This window comes from Paroedura picta, chromosome 5, assembly GCF_049243985.1.
Source record: "Paroedura picta isolate Pp20150507F chromosome 5, Ppicta_v3.0, whole genome shotgun sequence".
Lineage (NCBI taxonomy): Eukaryota > Metazoa > Chordata > Lepidosauria > Squamata > Gekkonidae > Paroedura > Paroedura picta.
The window spans coordinates 72,317,967-72,340,198 of NC_135373.1; the positions used below are offsets into that span (position 1 = coordinate 72,317,967).

The window sequence follows — 22,232 nt, forward strand, 5'->3', positions numbered from 1 at the left end:
GCGAAACAATAGAGAATGAAGGATGTGGATTGAATACCACTCCTTTTCATGCACCTTGGACTTACACCTCTTGTTTGCACTCATGTGGAGACACAAGAGACAGGCTGGAGTAATTGGGAAACTCTGCCCTTTGCACCTCTCTTCTCAGTCACGGGTAACATGGGAGGCTGGATTTATAATTTGGGGTTATGTGTAAGTATGTACAGACCCAGGGCAGGTTTTATAACAGACAATACTGACCTTGAAAGACTAATGATCTGACTCAGAATGTCTTGCCATAGGGGGAAAAGGCAACATTTTCCCATGAGATAAATGTGTTTTGCCCTCCTATCGGAAACACTCTCTACAAGTGAGATGTACACATTGCCTTGTGGGTAAACCCAAATGGGAGCTGGGGGGGGGGAATCATTTGTACTTACTTACTTTATGTTTTTTTTTTGGTGAACATCTGGAACCACTCATAATTAGCCCTTCCAGATATAGAAAGTGGTAATGAATAGAATGTCCAAAATGGACATGGTGTCACTAGAAGAGAGCTTTGGGGGTGAAAATGAAGATTTATGGGAGGAAGGTCATAAGTAGCTGGATGCATTATTGGACAACTGAGCTTTATTTACTGACCTGGATTTTCTTTTCATCCTGCTAAATCTCAGAGACTGAGTGAGCTGTAATACATATGAACCAGAAATTGAAATACAATTAGGGAAATGTTAAACCTCAGACAGCACCCAAATGTTAAGCCTCAAACAGCACTTTCTTACCACCATAGCACCAACCGGCTTCCCATGTCTCCAGGTTTGGGTCCCTGCTCTTTGTCCCTACTCAGATACAGTAAGGCAGACCTTCCCACTCAGCATTAAGCTTTCCAACACCAGTACTCCAATACAGTATTAGAACTAATCTCTGTTTCCGAGGACTTTCTCTTTCCTCAGGTACATTTCCATTTAGACAAGAAGCATCTCAGTCAAGACGTCTCTTGGTGTTTGCAAACTACATAAAGAAGGACATTAAAAATAGAGACTATAATAATCATTCATAACTTGATTAAAGATTTATATAACTGTGGGACATATAATCACATAGGAATAAACATTTGTTTACTGGAAGTGAGATCACCAGATTTAGCATACCTTGCAGTATGTTTTATTTGTTCTACACCATCCCTCAATATTCAGGAATACTTATCTTGCAAGAAGTCATATGTAGGAAGCATTATCTGCCTGTATAGAGCATTAAAAAAAATTAATGGGAGCTTTAAAATGGTTCACTGAAGTCTTTTCGTAGGATTTTGTGCACAATGTGTACCTACAATGATTATTTATTTGCAACCTATCAACAGCTGATATGATGAGATCAGACCTTGCCAGCATAATTTTTTTAAAGTTAAGATTTGACTGCAGGTGAAATAGGAATATAAATGACACCCCGCCATAGCCCAGCAATGGCAAGCTGTATATGTATAACTTATCCTTCAAGCCTTTGAAGCATGTTCTATGAATGATAGCTATTTGGTGCCACCTAGTGGCCAACAGAATGTTGAACTGGTTTAATGGCACCAGTTTTTGCTCATTCTCAATGTTTAATTAGGCCTCTAAAAAGTAAAAATTAGCATTCATATGTGAGTGGTCCAAATGTGAATTTTTCTGAACAACAAAGAATTAGGGTTGATTCACATATTACATAACATCCAAGGTGTGTTTCCTTGGTGGGATGCTCCACCAAAAGAGATCTGTACCCTGTAGGACCTTAACCAGTTCTACAGAGCCTGCAAGACAGACATTCTACCAGACCTGTGGTTGAGGTCTAACAGAACATCAAGACGGCTGGCCTTGCTGCTGAAATAGAAGATAGACCTGTCCCCCTCCCCCAAGGTTTACTTAATGGGGCAGATGCAATATATAGAGATGTTTTAATGTTTATAACTGTTTTTTAAGAAACTGATAGTTTGGGTGAGACCAGGGCTAAGATTTTACACCTGTGACTCCAGCCTTGGGTGGCTGTCTAGGATGTGAGGGTGGTGGTTAGGGAGTTTTTGCCATCTGAATGGATTTTATGGGGTTTTATTGTACACCGCCATGAGTTTTTGAGAGGCGGCAATACAGAAATCTAATAATAAACAAACAAACTTATGCTGTTACCCACCTGGTGCTGTCTAGGAAGGGCAGGATATAAAATAAAGTTTATTATTATTATTATTATAGCACCTGCATCAATATTATAGGGGGCCAGCATAGTATTTAGAGTATTGGAAGAGTCAGGGTCCCCCCCCCCCCCTCTTCGGCCTGTTTTAACTTGGGCCAGTGACACACACTCAGCCTAAACTAACTGACAGAGTTGCTGAGAGAGAGAAGAGGAGGTGAACCACTTTGGATCTCATTAGGGAGATAGTCAGGGTATAAATGAAGTTAAGATGTAATCATACCAGTTTCCTAGTACTTGTACCTGTATAATACATGTGGTTGCAAAAACACGTTTGTTGAAAGCATGCCGTCCTTCTTCATGTGCGCATGTTAAAAAATTGAATGTGTATACTCTATAAACCATTATATAATTTTTACCCCCTGCCTTTCCCAGTGGCTCAAGCCTTGCTACAACCCTTTATTTAAAACAATATGTAACAACCCCCAAATAACCCTCTCCCCTTTCCAGCCACATTAGAGTATTCTCTGCATGTACTAAAGTAAGTTTATAACCAGACAATGTCTTTCCTGACCCTTCTGCTCCTTCCTGCATCTCCTTCCTTTAGCCCTCCCTTTGTATCTCTGGAAAGGCAGGGACCACTTGTATGATGCAGTGCGTCAGAGACAGAAGTGAACAATTCAGGCATGTAAGTGTGGTCCTCCTCTAGAATCCTCTTTCCCCTGCCCTCTCATCATATTTTTCTTATAGAATACTGCTCTAGAAAAAGATGCAGCTTGCGAGCAGCACTGATGTGATCCAGCAGGTTGTAGTCTTTTCAGGATCAGTTCTAGAAAGGCATCTAGCAAGCAACAGGCATACCGCAAACACTGGAGGCATGGAGGTATTGATAGATGATCCCAGGCAAATGGTTACCCAAGAGGGAAAGACAACATAAACAACCTGCATTCTTGCAGATCAAGGGTGGTCTCCGAATCAGTTCTCATAACCTCTGACATACCGCAATGAAATCTGCACACTGTAGAAATATATTTGCCACCTGTGCACCCACCCACATTTCAAATCTATCTGAATTCTCTTGTTTTGCACAATTGTGATGTTTGCTGTGTTCATCACTGGATGAGTGCTACAAAGAAGTTATTAACTGCTTATGCTAAAAATACCTTACTCTGCTTCTGAGAGCCATGAAGAAAGGACAAGAAAAAATATTGAGTTGGATCCATATCAAATTGGCAGTTTCCACCGATTTTAAGTGACCTCTTCAGAATGCTTAGCCATTTACCCCTCGGACCCAAGCCAACAGCCCCCCCCCCACGAGATTCCAATTCACTGCTATGTGGACTGACCTCATTGCCCTCAGCCTCTCATCTGCAAATGATGGGGTACATTCCTTCTGTATCATTGCCACTAGCTCAGCTATGGAAAGTGGGCTCCTCCCCACCATGCATCGGGCACTGGAAATCCAGTGCATACAGACCTGCTTCTGCTGCAGGCCCTTCTCTGATATTCTTTCTTTTCACTTCCTGCAGTACTTATCAAATCACTCTGGGTAGTCAGCCATAGTATCTTCCACTGAGCAGGAAGGCTTTTGTCTTAAGATTTTCTGGGTGGAACAAAGGAGAATGCATTGGGACTTCTTTCAGTCCAGCTTAAACTCTGTTGCCTACTTGGGCCCCTCCGATGCCATTGTGGTACAGCTGGGCAAGAATGATCTTCCCAGTCATATGGGTGTTCCCAGACTGGCTTTCTGAGGCAAACCCCCCACCTTCTGACTGTAACTGTTTCTGCACTGGAGGCTTCACGCCCAGCTGCAGGCTGGAGTTTGAGCTGGGGCATGTTGCACCGCCTCTTCCGGCTCCCGCATTGCGGAACATTTGGCCTGAGACACCTCGTCCATCCTGATTTGTGCTCCCACATGGCCCTTGATATAAGAGCTGATAGAACTTCATCCTAAACATGTATCTGACAAAGTTAACTTTGACTCACAAGATCTTTCATCCTGGAAAATGTAATTGGTCTCTGTGCTCAAATTTTGCTCTGCAACTACAAAGGAACACCACTAATTTCAGTGGAGTAACCCTGCCTAAGATTGCATTGTAAGATGCTCAGTTCTAGTCAATGATTGCCTGTTCCCAGAGAAGATGTATTCTTTAAAAATAACTGGAGAAATCAATACATCTTATCTAAGTTATCACAAGTGCTCAAGAAGTTTAAGTAACTAACTAGCATTCATTTCAAATAAGGTATCTTTCATATCTTTCATTTTTGAAGAGAAAAGCAGTTTCGTTTTTTCCTAAAATATTTATTAGCAATTTGTGCCAAGGCAGCCATGTTTCATTTGTTTCCAAAGCATTAATTGATTTGCTTTAATTAAAAACAACAACACCTGATCAGTGACCCCCCCCCCCCAAGCACACAATACTGGGAAATGGAGCTATCAAGTGCTGCTTTTCAGCTTTATTTCCAAACTAAAATGGCATAAAAACATGAGTATAATGAAGGGTTCTGTAAGAGAAGCACTTTAAAAACCCACAAGTCAGCCAAGCGGAGGAGCAAAGATGGAATTTCACAGTAGATGATTTCCATTGTATTTTATCTCTCAGCTATGCATTACGGTTGCATGTGCATACAAATCATATTTTGTGGAACCTCTAAGGGGAAAATCAACAGCATGTTGGACTGAGGGGCAGACACTGAAATCAACAGTGTCATCCTAAGCAAAGTTTTACCGTTCTAAGTCCCTTAAAATCAGTAGTCTTAGAAGGCACCAATTTGCTTTAGGATGGTACTGTAAGGCTGCTATAAACTTTTGCTATTACTGAATTTCCAGCAAAAATGCATTGTTGTGCACCTACACATCTTTGCAGGCATGCATTTTAAACATACCTTTACAAAGGTTGCATTTGATTCACTGAACTGGTTTCAGTTGTGTTTGTGTAGGAATTGTTATTCTGAGAAGCTACAAGCACAGACAGAACTCTACAGGCTTGCTGGGATAGTCCAGAACAGAGGCACAGATCAGCCCAGCTGAGGGCAACAAAAGCTCTCTTTAGATTACTGGTGTGGGTAGAGTGAATGTGGGACAGAGAAACTGCAGTAGCAGGGTCCATCCTGGATCTCTGCATGTTCATTGAAGCATAAGTGCAGCTTTTAAACTGTTTCTCATTCTGAGTTTGTCTCCTGCTTACATAATAAACACTCCCACTCCCCCTTAGATTTTGAAATTGATCTGATTCTCAAATAGGTTGTCAATTTTGTAATTACTGCATAGACGACAAGTTTATTTCCCCATTTTTGTAAGCTTGGTCTGATTTCCATTATGTTGCATAGGTGATTCTAGCCGCTTGTCACCATATATTCAAATATCTCTTCCAAAATGTTTGATAATCTGTTAGGCAATTTCCCAAATATTGTTTCCATAAGGAATTGAAATTGTAATGTATTCCACATTTTCCCATGTATTTCCTTCCAATATCGTTATATATGAACAGTGTAATTACAATAACAGTTTGGTCTGTCTGTACTATGACTCCATTTTTGTGCAGTTTATGTTGATTCCTTCATCTCTAATATCTTGTCAGAACTTGTGTTTCCCTTGCTCATTAATAAATTTATATTGGGGACAAAAGCAGATAATTTGGAGGACTCAATACATTCTGGCATGTGAACCATATTCTTAAAAGTCAGTCTCTAATTATATGATTCCTTCTTTGTGTTATGATCATTTGGTTGATTTCTTTACCCATAAATAAGTGTGCAAACTTTAAATTTTACTCTTCTTTGTATTGGATTTTTTAATCCAATTCACAATTTAGACCAAATCTGCTACTTGATAATATAATTTTATATCTGGAACTACTAACTCTCCCCTCTTTTCTCATCTTGAAGTATTTTAAAACTTATTCTTGGTTTCTTGTCACCCCAAATACATGTATTTAACTGTCTTTACCACTCTGTCAATATTCTTTAGCATTTGGAATATTTTTTTATTTGCAATACATTCATTTTGACTGCTGAAATTCTATTCAGTCATAGGATTTTTAAAAAACCCGTTTTCCATCTAAATAACAATTCCCAATCCTCCTTGTATTTTTTGTGGTTGAGCATACTGGACCTGAAAAATATCAGTATTTCCTAACATTCCCAAAGCCCAATACTGGTATAGTATTTAGATTTGGCAATATTCAGGAATGTTGATTTTTTTCTGGCTTCATTATAGTCAGTGGTCCCCCTATGCCATAATGGAGAATTAATCTGGGGCTATCTGAGGCTGTGGGGGTGTTTTTTGTGGTAGAAGCACCAAATTTGCTACATAGCTACTAGTGTCTCTCCCCCCAACCCACGAATTTCAAAGAGGGTCCCCCCCATCCTCCATTGTTTCCAATGGAGGAAAGGCATGTATACTTTAAAGGTAACATTTTCCCTGAAATTAAAAATATTTTACAAGTTGCGGTAGCAGCATGTGAGTGAACTCCAAAGGCATTTAAAAAGCTTTGAGAAGGCCTTTAAAGGGACAGAGGATCCTTTAAATACACTAACTTCAACTATTGAGCTGTCCAGAAAAATCCTGAATATTTTTGGGATTTTTTGGAGGGGCCATTTTGGAGAGCTGGAAAAATAGAAAAAAAATTGAATTAATATCTGAAAAATACTGATATTTTTTGGTCTGTTTTGGAATATGGCATATGAAACTTTCCCAACCTGAATGCACAATTGCATGAAGAAATAAAAGCTGTCTTTAAATCAGAATTTGCCATTAAATCCAATCCATATTGACAATTGTTTTGCTTTTCAGTCATGGCAAAATGTCTTCATTTTTTGTAGTAATCATGGTATTCATCATATGGTTGTAAAACTGTTTCCTAATTCAATTGTTTAATTTAAAAATCTAAAACTATATCAGCCACATATTATACTACTCAGAAAGGAATTGTCACTTTCAGACAGGTAAAATCCATCATTTTTCTATCTATATTTGGCTTGTAGTTTTATGGAAATGTTATGGTAGTTTAGCAGCTCAAAGAAAATCCAGCAGTAAGATGGATTTATTTCTTGATTAATGGTGGAGATTATTCACATATTAATTTCAGTTTTGTTTAATTTTGCAAACTTGATGCAAGTGTTCTTGTTCCATCCACCCTTAAAATTACTATGACTACTCTAATTGTTAGAAAGCTATTATTTGATTCTAATTTATGGATGGAGTGATTATTAGCATCTGCCGTTTCTTACTACATTTTGGAGTGTACAGTTGCATCTCAATTAAAAAAAAATCTTCAAGTGAAGCACAGCTGAGTGAATCCTGGAAAGGTTTTTGAGCATAACAACATTTTGGTCTTGATTGATTGTGACTTGTGACGCGTGCCATTTAGTTTATTGGGCTGCACTTCAAAATTGCTCTATAGATCAGTGTTTAAGGTTCTGATGTCTTGTGTATTGCTATACCTAGCATGCAGCAGTGAGAGATGCATTAGCATTTATTACTGCTTGTACATCTTCCCCACTACTTTTGGAATAATTATTCTTAATTCCATTTTTTAGGGTTTTTTTAAAGACCTGCATCAAATTCATCTTCAAAAAGTTACTGCTCATTTACTAGGCATGCAAAGGATCTCACACTATCATGATAAAGTAGAGAAATGAAAGAATGGAACACCATAGTCACTACCATCCGGGACTCTGATTTGCAGGCGAAGTGCTGTACTTTTGCTATATTACTACCATTTGTAATTAGTTTATTTCTAGACTTATACCCCACACTGCCCTGGGTCACAGGGCTTGGGGTGGCTCACAACACCAATAAAATAATCCAAAAATAAAAACATATTTTAAAATAATTAAATTACGATCTATAAAATAGCACCCTAGCTTAGATATCAGAATAAAATCATAGTTTTATGTTGTTATTCCTCAGCTTCCACATGGGACACACACCTTGGTCTGGAGAACCAACTATGCATCAGATGGCTAGGTCATGAAGGCATGAAGTGGGAAGCTTTGATAGACACCTTAGCTACTGAGATCTTTTGCTCAGGAACACCATCAGCAATTGTGATATAACTGGGCAAGAATGACTTGCCAGCAATGAAGGGCCTTCAGCTGCAACTCAACATCCAGTCTGACCTTGAGATACTGAGGCAGCAGGCACCTAGGGTGACAGTTATGTGGTCATATCTTTTACAGTTCCGTAGCTGGAGAGGGGCGGTATTGCACTTCAAGGTGGACCTTGTAAGGCACAGAATTAATAAGTCAGTTGGTAGGTGAGTACAAAATGGGGGTGGAGTGGTGATCAGCCTCTCAGATATATCCCATAGGCTTCTGCCTCTCTTTTGCAATGATGGCATCCACCTCTTGGATTGGGGAACTGACATGTGGCTGCATACACCGCAAGCTAGCTTGGTGAATTGGCTTTCTGACAGGGAGTGTTGGCAGGAATGGGGCCTAGTTCAGCCTCATTCTGTGATGGTTTAGGCCCGGGGAGATTCTTTTGGAGCAGTCTGCATCTGCGAACCGGGACTCAGCAACTGGGGGGGGGGCTCTGTAAGAGGCTGAGTTGATACTGAACCGCAGAGCCTCCCCGGCTGGGGGGGGCAGCTCACATCACCAGGCAGTTGGAGGAACCAAACAGAAGCTCATACCCACTGGAACCCCAATATATTGCCTGCTTTCCACTGCACTGATTCCAAGGGCTTTGGCATCCATAGTCTTGTCGCTAGGGTCCAGCTTCCTCGTGGTCAGCTGATTAAAATAAAGCTGTGGCTAATCCATTGCCAGAATCTATTTCCTTGTGTGAGCCTCTTCCTTGTTGGCCTATACAGCCCTCCTGCTAGACAACGGAACAGAAAGCTACACGGGTTAGGAGACAGTGAATGAAACCTTTCTTTCCAACTTGAGTAGTTAATGACTATCATTGATAGAAAGTCTAAGGATGTTGGTAGACTTCCTAAGACAAAAGCTTAGCAAGCTTTTGAATTTGTTTATTTGATGCTTTGAAAGTGGTTTGGGAGTTATAAACACCCCCAGACTAATGTAAACTGCACAGAGCTTTTATTCCAATCCCAGGTCGATTCAGTCCCTGCCGTCTACACAGAATGCGATTTCCGTTTGGATTTTGGGCAATTTAAATTTTCCTTCTGCAGCAAGAAGGATTGATCTGGAGTGACCCTACCTTTATTGTGCGATATTTTAGAGTGCTTTTAATCCTCAATATTTTTCAAATCCGGATTGGGAAAGCAAGCTCCGTGGTAGAGAACCTCTGATAGGCCACACCTGCTCATGTGACAAGCTTGCCTTAAAGGAGAATCCCCTAATTTCTCTCAACTTCTGTCGGTCCTGGATTTTTTTCTCCCTTCTCTGCCTTTTTCGATCCTCCCCCCCCTCCAAGAAAATAAAGAGGTTCCCTGCTTGGCTCCTCTCCCCCCCTTCAAGAAAAGAAAGAGGCTTGGCTCCCCCCCTTCTGAACTACCCTAACCATGTGCAGAACACTTTACTGTTTCAATGGGGGGGGGAGGAAGATCCGAGTTCAAAGCGATCTGGATTCAACAGGATTGACAATGGAATAAACAAATTAAGTGCAGACTCTGCCCATATCCCATCTTTTTCGGAAGGATACCTGGAAGTCTCCAATAGCCTTAATTTCTGGTATCATGGTAGACCATTCTCTGCAGATCTTACAGAGGTATTTATTTAGCTTTGTCTACAACCTTTTCCCTTCTTGCTCCTTGAAGAGTAACAGTGTGTTGTCTCTCCTGCATTCCCTAAATGAGTGCAAGCAAGGGTTTTCCCTTATGGTTCACTGGGACTGGGGAGTTTTGTGTGAACAAGAGAATGTTCCCAATTGAGTGAATATGTATAAGATCTGTGTGCACATGGAGTTATGGATGGATGTGGATGCTCTCAGGATTGGGATCCAAATGTGCTTCTAAAGCAGATGTTATGGGTTTGACCTGGGTCTATTCTGCTCACATTGGATAATGCACTTTCAGTGCACTTTAGAAGTAGATTATCCCATTCTGCACAGGAAAATCCAGCTGCCAAAGCACATTGAAAGTCCATTATCTAACTGATGCAGAATGGGTGCTGGACTAAAGTTTTCATCAATGGAATGAAACTTTCTTGCTCTCATTCCCGTTGTGGTCCCCTGATGCACAAAAGATGCCTGTGAATGTAACATTAATTAGAATCTTTCTCCCTAAGAACCATTTCTTCAAGGACTGCAGTTTCCACCTTCTCCATTTTAACTTCACACAATCTTGTGAGGTACGTTTGGTGGAGAGAGTTACTGAGCTGACATTACCCAGGGAATCTCATGCCAGAGCAGGAATTTGAATCTGGGCTTCTCTATTATTATTATTATTATTGTTATTGTTATTGTTATTGTTATTGTTATTGTTATTGTTATTGTTATTGTTATTGTTATTGTTATTGTTATTGTTATTGTTATTGTTATTGTTATTGTTATTGTTATTATTAAATTTTTTCTAACCCTAATGCAACATGATAACTGCAATGTCATCCTGCTGGCCTGAAATGCTTACTTTCCACAAGGAGAGAGGGTGTTTGTGTTTGTGTGTGGGGGGGGAATGTTTGATCATTATGTATTGGTTTGACCCCATCTATCCAAAACATGTTGTGATTCCCTCACTTGCATTGTCTGGGGAAGTGTGCCTACGCCCCAAAGCTCACGCCTTGAATATATCTTTATTAGTCTTAAAGGTGCCATTGGACTTCAATTTTATTGTGCCGCATTTTAAGTGTTACATTCACAAATGAACCACACGCTTTTCCAGAGTGTACAGGTCAGCCCTTACTTCCAAATAACATGTTTAGGACTAGGCTCCCTGTGTAAGAAGAACTGAGCCACTGGACATACTTATTTATAGGAATCATTATGACCTCAGTGCTCGCTATTTATGTCAGACACTTGGCATTTCAACTGTGCTGTGCAAAAGTAGTTGTAGGGGGGGGGGGTCTAGGAGGGGAGAATGACCTTTGTCCTGTTTATGAGCTAGAGAAAGAAAGACAGACTCTGATCAGGCTTTGTTTCTTTTAGATTTTCAAGCTTCTATCATGCTTCAGTCTTAGCAAAACAATACAAGATTTCAGAAGGTTTCATAAACCAAGGGCAGCAAGGCTTGGGATTTACCTCTTGCATTGGGCATTCTGCTCCTAAAATCTGCTTCTTTATATGGGTGATTCTGCTAACCAGGAAGCCACTGGAGTGAAACCTAGTACCCATTTTTAGGGCACATAAATTTTAAATGAAATATCAGCTAAACCTAAATAGTGGCTGGACTTGATCTTATAATGTAGGAAGATACATATGCAAAAGACAACAAAGGTTAGCATAGGCCTTTAACTAATAGGAAAGCTGATTAATTGAATGTTTCTCCAGTGGAACTTTTAAAAGGCAGTTGTTTTATTTATTACTTTATTTGTCTAATTGCCTTTCTGCCACTGCAACCAAAGAACTGCCCATGATATAATCCAATGCAAATGGGGAAAGAGACTGAAGGAAAAGGGGGGAGGGGACTCCTGTAGTCAGTAGATAACTTATAAAATTGTTTCATGATGACCTCATAGAATGGCCACAGGAAAAATAGCCTTGAGTAGGGAGAAGCCAATGATAGTTGGTATTTGGTAGGCTGATGGAAGGGGAATGCATGAACACATGAAGCTGCCTTCGGACCACTGTCTAGCAAGGTAAGTACTGGGTATTTTGATTGGCAATGGCTTTCCAGGGTCTCAAGTAAAGGCCTTTCATGTCACTTACATCTGATGCTAGGACTGATACTGGGCCTTCTGAGTACAAAGCAGTTACTCTACCACTGAGCCACAGTCCCTCAACATGGCATCTCGCTGTCTGACCTCTCCCTCTGATGCATACTGTTATATATGCATAAAAACATATTATCTGGAGGCTCTAAGCATTTCTGAAATGTTAGCCGATAAAAAGTATGATGTAAAATTAGGTAAACCCCAGCGCCATTGAACTCTGTAGCAACTGTGAACGTGCACCACAGTTTCTTTGTCATGTGGTTCAATGTGTGTTTACTGAAAAGACAGACCAGTGTGACTTACTTGCTAGTAAGGGAGTTCAGGACTTCAGCTTTTAAATATCTGTAGAAGCAGCAACAATGACTCTGTGTGGCAAAGTCCATCTTGTTAATAAAGGTGTATGTAATTGGCAATTCAGTTTAATATGCTTAGAATTGAAGCTTCAGAGAGTACATTAACTACCTAGTTAGATTGTATGATAGCTAAACCTTGCGTTCTCCCTGTCAAAACAGCAGAGATGAGATCAATCTATTTCCATTACAACTATTAGTTAGTTTTTAATAAATGCAAACAATGCAACATATTTTACATTGAAATGAAAATTATAGACAATGTTGAATGTCATGTCATCCATCTACATTATACCAGCATTATTTTTTGTTTTGTACTGAACCTGATTTATTCACATGCAGCATTAGCTGTCTAAAGCTGTTTCAAGGGTTTTTAAAAAAATCATTATTATTAAAGATAATGCTCTCAAGTTTGCTAAACAATATCTGACAGTCACTTAGATAAAATGATAAGTGGAAATGTAAAAGATATTTTACGAATTTCATTTGGAATATAAGAGTAATATCTATTAGTGTGATTTACAACTCAGATACTCTGACAGGCAACCATACATTTATCACTTTACTGATTGACAGTGCATTCTCAAGGCTGACCCTAAACACCCTATAACTTGAAAGACATTTTCAATAAAATCAATGAGACTCGCTTCTAAGTTCCAACAGTATGTAATCATCTTTTATAGTATCTGCTTCTATCACATAGTCTCTATCATTCTCTGCATTGATTCCCAGGAATGCAATGTCCAACTGAGTTGACCCAATCTGGGAGCAAGTGGCAACCTTTCAGTTTCTCCCAGATGTCCACCACACAGGAGATATTTTTGGCTCCAATTCTTCCCACAGCTGCATGGGAAGCCCTTGCCCTGCTTCTCCCCCCCCCCCCCCCGTTTGCTCCCAGGAGTTGTGTATACACGGGAGAGCTGAGAGACAAGAAGTCAAAACTTCCTGCTGTTTGTTTTACACGTCAATCAGTGTCACATGGTGAAAATTCACCAATCATCTTCCAGTGGGGGAAAGAGGCACTCTGCGGGGGGAGGGGGGGAAAAAGAAATAGAAGTGTTATGACTAGAACCATGTTTTTAACAAACAATCAAACAAATACGCAACTGTGGTTCAAAGTAAACTGGAGTAAAGGGCTTCTGTACAAGCCTCCCACGCGTAATCCACAAGGTTGGCAATTTCACTAAAAACAAAGAGAAAATGTTTCCTGCCAATTCGCAGCATGGCTGAGCCACAGGGAACATTTAATTTCTTTTATTGCATCATAACGTGAATCTGGGAGAGGAATCTCTGGTATATCTGGCAGCTTCTCTCTGCTGACCTCCCATGGGTCGAAAGCAAACATTAGGGGAGAGCAGTGACCTAGATCAGAGAGGAAACCTGCAAGTTCCTGAACCTGTCAGGCTGGAGTGGGGATTACTGAGATACACGCTGCTCTGAACCCTTCCTAACAGTTTTATCAATGCCGTGGCGAGCCCAAGGTCACCCAGCTGGTTGCATGTGGGGGGAGGCAGAATCAAACCTGGCATGCCAAGATTAGAAGTCCGCACTCCTAACCACTACACCAAACTGGCTCTCCTGGTCCATCCCTCAGGGGCAAGGGAGAACTACTGTGCTCTATCCTCTACATGGCAGCCTTTTACTGCCTTTACTGCCTTACAGCCTTTATAGTCTAGCCCAGTTCTTGAGCCAATCAAGATCATCCTGTATCATGATTCTGTCTTAGCAAAATGAACAGATAGTCAGGATACATCAATCAGTTTAAGTTTAATAACTGAAGACAAAAATTCAGCCGTAATAAAGGTGACATTGGCATCCATATCGTTCAAAAAAATTGGCAGATCAGGTCTTTTGAATGATTTCTCCATTTGGGTATGAGAGGTATAACATGCCTTCGCTGGACAATAAACAAGGGAAAATCCAGTAAGATATGTTGCATGGTGTCAGGAGTGTTTAATTCACAGGGACATAGTCTGTTTTTGAAAAGAATCTTGGCAAATCTCCCTTGTAATACTTTTACTTATCACTCTTCTCCAAGAGGACGTTGAAGAAGATTCTTGAAGATGGGGACAACATTTGCCTGCCTCCAATCATATGGTACCTCACTTGTTTTCCAAGAAGTGTCAAAAATAATGGACAGAGGTTCAGAGATGACCTCTGCAAGTTCTTTTAGTACTCTTGGATGCAAAAGGGGTGGCAGATGCCAGATGGAGCTCCTCAAGAGCTTTGCAGCGAGCCTGGCAGGGTGGACTCCAGAGGCTGGACCTGGGAGGACCTGGCAGCCCACCCCCACTCCCTCTGGAGGTGTGGGGAAATTAAAGTAATGGTTCCTTCCACTCTGCTTTGTGACAGAGTGGCGTGGAGCATCTTTTAATTTTTTTAAAGGAGTTTTCACGTTAATACACAATAACTCCTGTAAAATTTAAAAAAATACTCCAGTCCACTCTACCGTGCTGCAAAGTGACAGGAAACATTTATTTCATTTTCTGAGGAGAATCCAGGCCAGGCTCTGTCAGCAGCAGCAGAAGGGAGGGCCTGAGTGGGCACCCTAGCAACTGGGGCAGGAACTGGTGGAAGTGAGGGTGGTTACAAGGCAGGGAATGCGCATCGGGATGGCCTGAGCTCTCTGTGACTGCATGGCCTAGGACCGACAGAGCTTCAGATTTACTGCTAGAACTCTACAGTATTTTTTGATAGGCCCTTTGGAGAAAGTATTGGTTCAATGCAGGTTAATACAGGTGAAGTCAATGAGGTAAATGCAACCTGGATAAGTCTGCTGCTGTTACTGGTTCTGATCTGTATTTTATTCTCAAAATCAACTGCCTATTTTTACAAGAAAGGAAGGGAGAAATTTTTGCTGAATGAGAGAAAAATGAAAATCAATAGCACCAGTCAAGTATGAAGATAAGCAGACTATGGCATTAGCCTTTTACTTCGGTGTAATCTTAGGAAACAACCATCAGTGTCCCCCATTGAAAGCTAATGACTAATGAACAAAGTATTTTAGTAAGATAACATTGTGAAAAAGACTACCCCCTTCACTGTTATGTAGAACAAATGGAAACCAGGGCTTTGGTTTCTATGTTCTCCATCTAGTGAAATATGCCTGTTTAATAAAATGCATGTTTGCTTGATGAAAAGTATAGAACCAAAGAAAATCTGTTACAGGTTCCAATGCAATTATCTCCAGCATATTTTAATGAAGCAAAACAGATACTTTCATCATGACAGTACTTCACTAGCAATAGCTGAGGCTATTAGCATCAATCTTTGCTTCATGGTAGTCATTATTTTGACCTAACTGAAGTGAAACTTCTGTGAAAGAACAGCTGCTGCAGAATTTCACTTAAAGTGAAATGCCAAATGAATTTGTAGTTTTCTGCTCAGGCAAAACACTCTGGGAATATCCATGGAAGGTGAAAGTTTTTTGGTAAAATGATCAACATTCCTCAGATTTTTTGCAGCTTTATAGACAATCAACATGACTTAGGACTGGACATTAGCAACTTCAGAATTGGGATGTATGGGGGAGGGCTGCAGAATGGCCTGGAGAAGGTATCATGTCCCTTTTTATATTGAGTTGTTATTTACCAGAAGATGTTATTTTTCTCCAGGCCATTAAAAACATCAGATGTCCATTTGTACACATTAAGTAACTAAGTGTGTTGGAAAATTCCAACCTACTCATGGCAACCCCATGAAGTTCTACCTGATGGCATTTTCAGGACAAGAGATGGGTAGATATGGTTTGTTTCTGCACAGCAGCCCCAGTCTTCCTTGATGGTCTCACTTCCAAGTACTTATTCTGCTTAGTTTACAAGCCCCAGACAAGAGCAGGCTGTTACTCCCTGCATCAAAAGGATAGGACATGTTTGGATGTGCAGTCAGAAGTGTAATAATCAAGATCCAAATAATATACTGTGGAAAACAGTTACTCTGGTATTCGTTTGTTCTCATGCAGCAGGAGCGAGAGGTGAGCAAGAGATCTAACATGCTATACATCTTGTAGCACTGCCCCATAACATTTTGCTCCCCAAAACCTGGGGAATGAGGTATATGTAACAATCTGTAGCTACTCCTATAGTAACAAAGAAAAGAACAAATGGCTTCCCATGTTTTTGAAACCATGTTGCCTTTTAAATGAGGAATTTAGAAAAACATTTATAAAGTTAAATGATACTTTACAGAGTCCTTGCATTCTTTCTAAAATGGAAAATTACAAACAGGAGTTCCATTTTGTCTACTTTGAAATGACTCCATTAGCCCTTTTTCAAGTACAAACATAAAACATTTCAAACCAAAACCATGCCTTTGCTCTTCTCTTCCTACCTTCTAATGAATTTTTAGGACTCCTTGAAAGTCTTGATTGAAACTGTAGAACTCAAAATGCTTGAAGACATTTAATTGATTTGTTGTATAGGATTAAATCCTATTTTAAAAGCAGGGACATCATGTGAAGTTTTCTTTTATTGTACAGCCACAGGAATAAAGCTAATGTTTATCTTGTACCTTTAACAGTGCACAGCTTCTCACTGTGCAGAAGATCCCAAGTTCAACCCCTCGTATCTCCAGTTTTAGGGCCAGATAGTAAGTGATGTGGGACTTAGTGAGAGGCTGGTAGCTACAGGATCTCCACTTCTATATACTCAGTTATTCTCTTAAGAAACACTCACCAGAGTAACTGGAAAGTTGTTTATTAAGAAGAATTTAAAGGCAATTTAAAATTATACACCCCAGAGTTATTATAACTTACACACAAGAAAATAACTAAGGAAGAACTGGGTTGAATGGAACGAATACTGCGGAATTGGGGAAGCAATAGTTACCATCACAACATGGAGGTGAAATCCACAGTTTATCTAAAATGACCAGTGTCTCAGAGAAGGAAAAGAATAGCCTGCACACAAGCAGGTGGTGTATGCAGGGTACCCAAGAACACACACACAGAGACTGGTGTAAGGTGTCCTGCGAGGGGAGAAAGGTCCATTCGTGCATCAGAGATCTAATCTAAAGAGTCCCGGTACAGCCTGCAGACCTGATATCTGGCTGACTTTTCATGGCTGTTGTTTGGAACAAATCTCATACCTTTGTGTTTTAGATGCATTTGTCATCTATTCCAGTATCTTCAGTGTCCAGTCCTGCCAGACAGTGCACTGCAAATTAATATTTGCAATATTATGCTTATGCTACCTATAAATTGCCCCTCAGAGAAGGGATCTGGCTACTAACATTTTTCCTTGTAAATATTCTAAACCTCTAATAAATGGTGAGCTTTTATGTTTATTAGAAGATGCCTGTTTGGGGGATTATTGCACCAATATTGAAGGATAAAATAGTGTAAGTTTTAGGTATGCTATGTCTCTTTAGGAAGTTCTTACTAAAATTCTGCCCTCTCATTATTTTCATATAAGGAATATTATGCAGCCTTTCATTCCTTTTTGTCCAGGACATTTACATGCTTTTTGCAAATAGTTTTCAACTGAGTATTGTATGATTATTGTATGTATTATGTAATATGGCAAAACTATGGATATTGGCTCTCTGCTCTAAATACAAGGGTGGGTCAAATTGCCACATGAACCCATGCTTCTGCATTTTACTGGCAAACTACTAACCTTTTAATGTCAGGCTAGCATATCCTGACTGACAACTGCTCACCATGATCTGAGGTAAAGGTCTTTCAAATAAAAAGAACTGGGAGTTGAAACTGAGACTGTCTGCATGCAAAACAGGTTTTCTACCACTAAGCCATGGCCCCACCTCATGCAGCCTAATTTTTGTTAATTGCATTTTGATACAGTTACATAGAAATCTTGTACAATATATAAATCACTGACAAGATAATATCCCTATGAAAGAATCTAGGGTCCTACATTTGTACTGCATTTGCTATCTACCAAATGCAGGCTTGTTACATTATGAATGTCTACAGTGTTTTCCTGCAATGATTACCAAGGTTCTTCAGAGTTTTACATTACTGGAATGCTCAGAGTAGACATTACCTCCAAACTGGAAGTTTTCACAGTACTGCTATTAGATTGGAAGCCTTTGGAGAACATATTTAACAAGCCATTGCTCCTATTAATAGACCAGAGTTCTTTTTGCCATGTCAACTGTAATATTAATCCTTGTTTCAAGTCACAGGGTCTCAAATATCAGCTGCCACTACTCAGACGGTTCTCTTTCAGTTTATATCAGAGAACCCAATGGAGTCTTTTGAAGAACCTGGTCATATTAGTAAGGAGAACTTATTAGAAGTTCCAACTTTAAACGATTCTCTCTCAGAAGATGAAGATGTTAAAAGTACACTCGAGGCTCGTTTCTCACCTAGACCCCGAAGACGGAATTCAGATTCTTCTGAAGAAACAGAGCCAGAAGCTCCATCTACTATTGCAAGAAAAGTTTCATTTGCTGATGCATTTGGTTTTGACCTTGTATCTGTTAAGGAGTTTGATACCTGGGAAGTTCCAACTACATTACCAAATGATGACTTAGAAGATGAAGATGTGCCTGTGGAGGTATTCTATTTAACTCCACTGTTTACATTACCCACCACACAAGAAGACCTTTTGCAAAAAGTGCGTGCACAGAAAGTATGGCTAGAGTCCATAGAGTTTCTACCAGGGATTACATGTATGAAGGGCATTATTCGTGTTCTAAATGTCTCCTTTGAAAAGCTGGTCTATGTTAGGATGTCTTTGGACAACTGGCTGACTTATTATGACATATTAGCAGAATATGTGCCTAACTCTTGTGATGGTGAGACTGACCAGTTCTTGTTCAAGATTTCATTGGTTCCTCCTTACCAAAGGGATGGCGCTAAAGTTGAATTTTGTATACGTTACGAGACATCTGCAGGGATATTTTGGGCAAACTACAACCACCACAATTATATTTTGACCTGTCATAAAAAGGAAACGGCACTGGTGGAGGATACCAAACTCCAAGAAGATGCAGATAAACAAATTAAAGGCTGCTTGAAGTCAACACTCAACAGGTGAGGCTGCATCTTTTCTGAATTATGTCATGATTTTAAAGTTCTTTCATTCAGTCCTTTAAAATAAAAGCTTATTACATTATCAAATAGTAAGCAGATATTTTAAAATAACTTTTAATACCTGCTGCAGTTTTTCATTTCCCCAACCATGATCTCACCTGTGCTATTGTCATTAACAGGACTTGTCAGCTTGTACAACTGGCTTAAATAAAATGTACACATTATAATTACAGTGTATTCTCAGAGAAGTTCTCTTGGAAGAAATTTAATTAGTCTGAGGTAGAACATTACCAAGCTGAATGTTATCAAAATGGCATGGCAGCCAATCAGGAGAATTAGATAATTAAGGACTGTTTAAATTGTGGGACGTACTTGATCTCAGTAAGATGAGATATTGTTCCATTGCAGGAGTGTGCTATAATCTTAAATTGGTATTGTTATGAAATTCAAATATGATTTATTGTAAGAACAAAAACGTGTAATTTTCAGAATGTCACATAAGTTTTAAAATATTTGTTGCAATACAGTCCTGGGAAACAATTTATTTGGCTGTTACTTGGAAAGCTAAACTAGATGCACTGCTGGAAAATCCACAAACAGTAATTTCCAGCACTCAAAAGGATGGAAATAGCAGCTGTCCTTGGTCTCAATGGAGAGTGGGCACAAAGAGGGCAGGTTTTACCTATAGACAGTGAACTAATTCCCTTACCCATGCTGTGAGTAGCCCCGGATGGCAAACAAACCAAACAGGGAGGAGGACTTTGTATTCAGTACTTTAATAATAATGGCCTGTGGATGATTTTGATAGGAGAAAGCACAATGATTTCCATTTTTTCAAATCCTTGGAAAATCTGGAAACAGGTTCTCCATGATCGAATCTCAATTGTTCCTCCTGAGTTAGGAGCGAGAAGTGATGAGCCAACCATGTGACTGCCAGTAAGTTCTTTTTCCATAGACACCACTTGGATAGCCAGTAATATTTCTTTATGTCTCTGGAAGTGGCATTGCACTTGCTGTTAAGGATCCTTGCAAGAGACCAACAAATTTAGGAAATTACTGTGTTTCATTATTGCATTATTGTGCTTTATTACTGTAAAATTATTAATATAGGCACATAACTTTAGGTTGCTTTAAGAGACAAAATTGAAAGTATTGTGTAAGTATTTTAGGGGGCTGTACTGTACACATTATAATTACACTGAGATTGTGCGTGAGACAGTATGTATGTCATTGGAGACTCTGTGTAGGAATGCATTAATGTTATTCCATGGCGGGGGAAGGCTGCTCCTTTGTACGTTTGTCTCTAAAGCTACCCTCTCCCTGTCAAGTCTTGATTCAAAGGAACATGGTTATGTTCTAAACTGCCAACTTCAGTACCATGCTATGAAAAATAAAGTAGATGCTTGGCTTGATATGTTAAACGAGCTTCCATGTACATAGGCACTCAGACCCCAGAATACCAGTGCTGTGAAGCAGCAGCAGGAGAAGTCTTGGCCTCTATGTCATGGTTGTTGGCTCTCCAGGGCAACTGTTCAGCCACTATATGAAACAATATGCTGGACCAGATGGACCTCTGGTCTGATCCAACATTAGTTATGTTCCAATGTTCTTAATATTTGGCTTACAGCCCAGAAGAAATGTACTATCAAGAACTTAGAGGCAGGTGACTTGTAACCTCTTCAGAATAACAACTTCTCTGGGAAATACTGGAAATTCTGTAATAAAAACAACTTGCTGCTTAAAACCTTTGGTCGGGCTAGTGTTTTCCACATGTTGTAAAATTGCCAGCCTTTTAATGTCCTGGGGGCCACTAAGATCTCAGGCTTACCAGTCTGAACAATGAAAGTTTGTGCCATTCTATGCCAACTGAAGCAGATTAGCTACATTATACTGAGCCTCTTGGTCTAGCAAGATTATTGTTGTCTGCTCTGACTGGCAGTGACTCTTCCATGTTATTTACTACCTGATTCTTGTTAGAAATGCCAGGAACTGAATCTGGGAATTTCTGTATGTAAAAGCTCTACCACTGAACCAGAAATTTATAATGAATAAAACAATTATTTAACATAATAAGCCAAGACTGAATTGGAACAATATTTTTGTTTGCAGTCCTAATAAAAGGACTGACCCACCAAAGTATCATTCAGAAACCCATGATGCCATTAATGCATTAGCAAGAAAAGATGTGACAAAAGGCCATTAACTGCATGCTGACATTCTGAAGTTTCCAGTCAGATATTTTGTTCCAATCCATGTATGTGCATCTCTTCAATCTAATCTTTCTATCCAGGATATTAGAATATTAGAGGTTCATTTCCCCATGTGCCTCCTGTCTTCGTCCTCCACTCAAAGACACTCAGTTTTCTGTTGCTCTTTGCTTGTCAAACCATTGGGTGAGTTCAGGTTTTTTAACTTGACAAACCAGTATTTTCCTGCATATCTGGGAATCACTCAGCTAGGCAGATACCACAACCTTGACTGGGGTTGCCCCATTTTGCTGCACAAATGATGAGCATGGGATCGTCAAGTTCGTTTTTGCAAATGATGATGTGACTGTGAGCTCATGACATGCCATCCCATGCTAAAGCCCCACAATGTGCTGATGGCATCTAGAAATGACATCAGCTGAAGATGCTATTGCTAAACTGTCAGATTTTGGACCAGGTATGCATACTGAGTGAGATGGTGTGCCAAAGGAAAAAGTATGATTTTTTAAACTGAAAAAAATCAGAACTGAAGGTTCTTTTTTAGCAGACATCTCATGGAATAATAGGTAATTCATAATGCTGACAAAACACAGAACTTTCCAGGAATATTCATTGTTTTTGCTGATACATTATTGTTTTCCAGTAATGAATGTCTCTAGATAAAAGACAATCATGGACACACAAATAAGCACTTTGCATAGTTCAGGTTTGCTGAGGCAAGCCCTGAATGACAGGAGCACACTTCAGTCAGCCTACAGATTT

The 22,232-nt window shown here is 39.8% G+C and overlaps 1 protein-coding gene across 2 annotated transcripts in view; it reads left to right on the plus strand.

Annotated features, from left to right (window-relative positions):
• The first annotated feature begins 11,634 nt into the window (after positions 1–11,634).
• Positions 11,635–22,232, plus strand: part of PPP1R3A (protein phosphatase 1 regulatory subunit 3A) — a 32,528-nt gene continuing 21,930 nt past the window's right edge. Inside the window, exon 1 of one of the 2 annotated variants that reach the window (XM_077338486.1) lies at positions 11,635–11,841. In XM_077338486.1, coding sequence (XP_077194601.1) covers positions 11,798–11,841 — 44 coding nt within the window. In that variant the 5' untranslated portion in view covers positions 11,635–11,797. Of the gene's footprint in view, positions 11,842–18,455; positions 19,264–22,232 lie in introns of those variants that run through there. The other variant, XM_077338485.1, reaches the window with a different exon arrangement.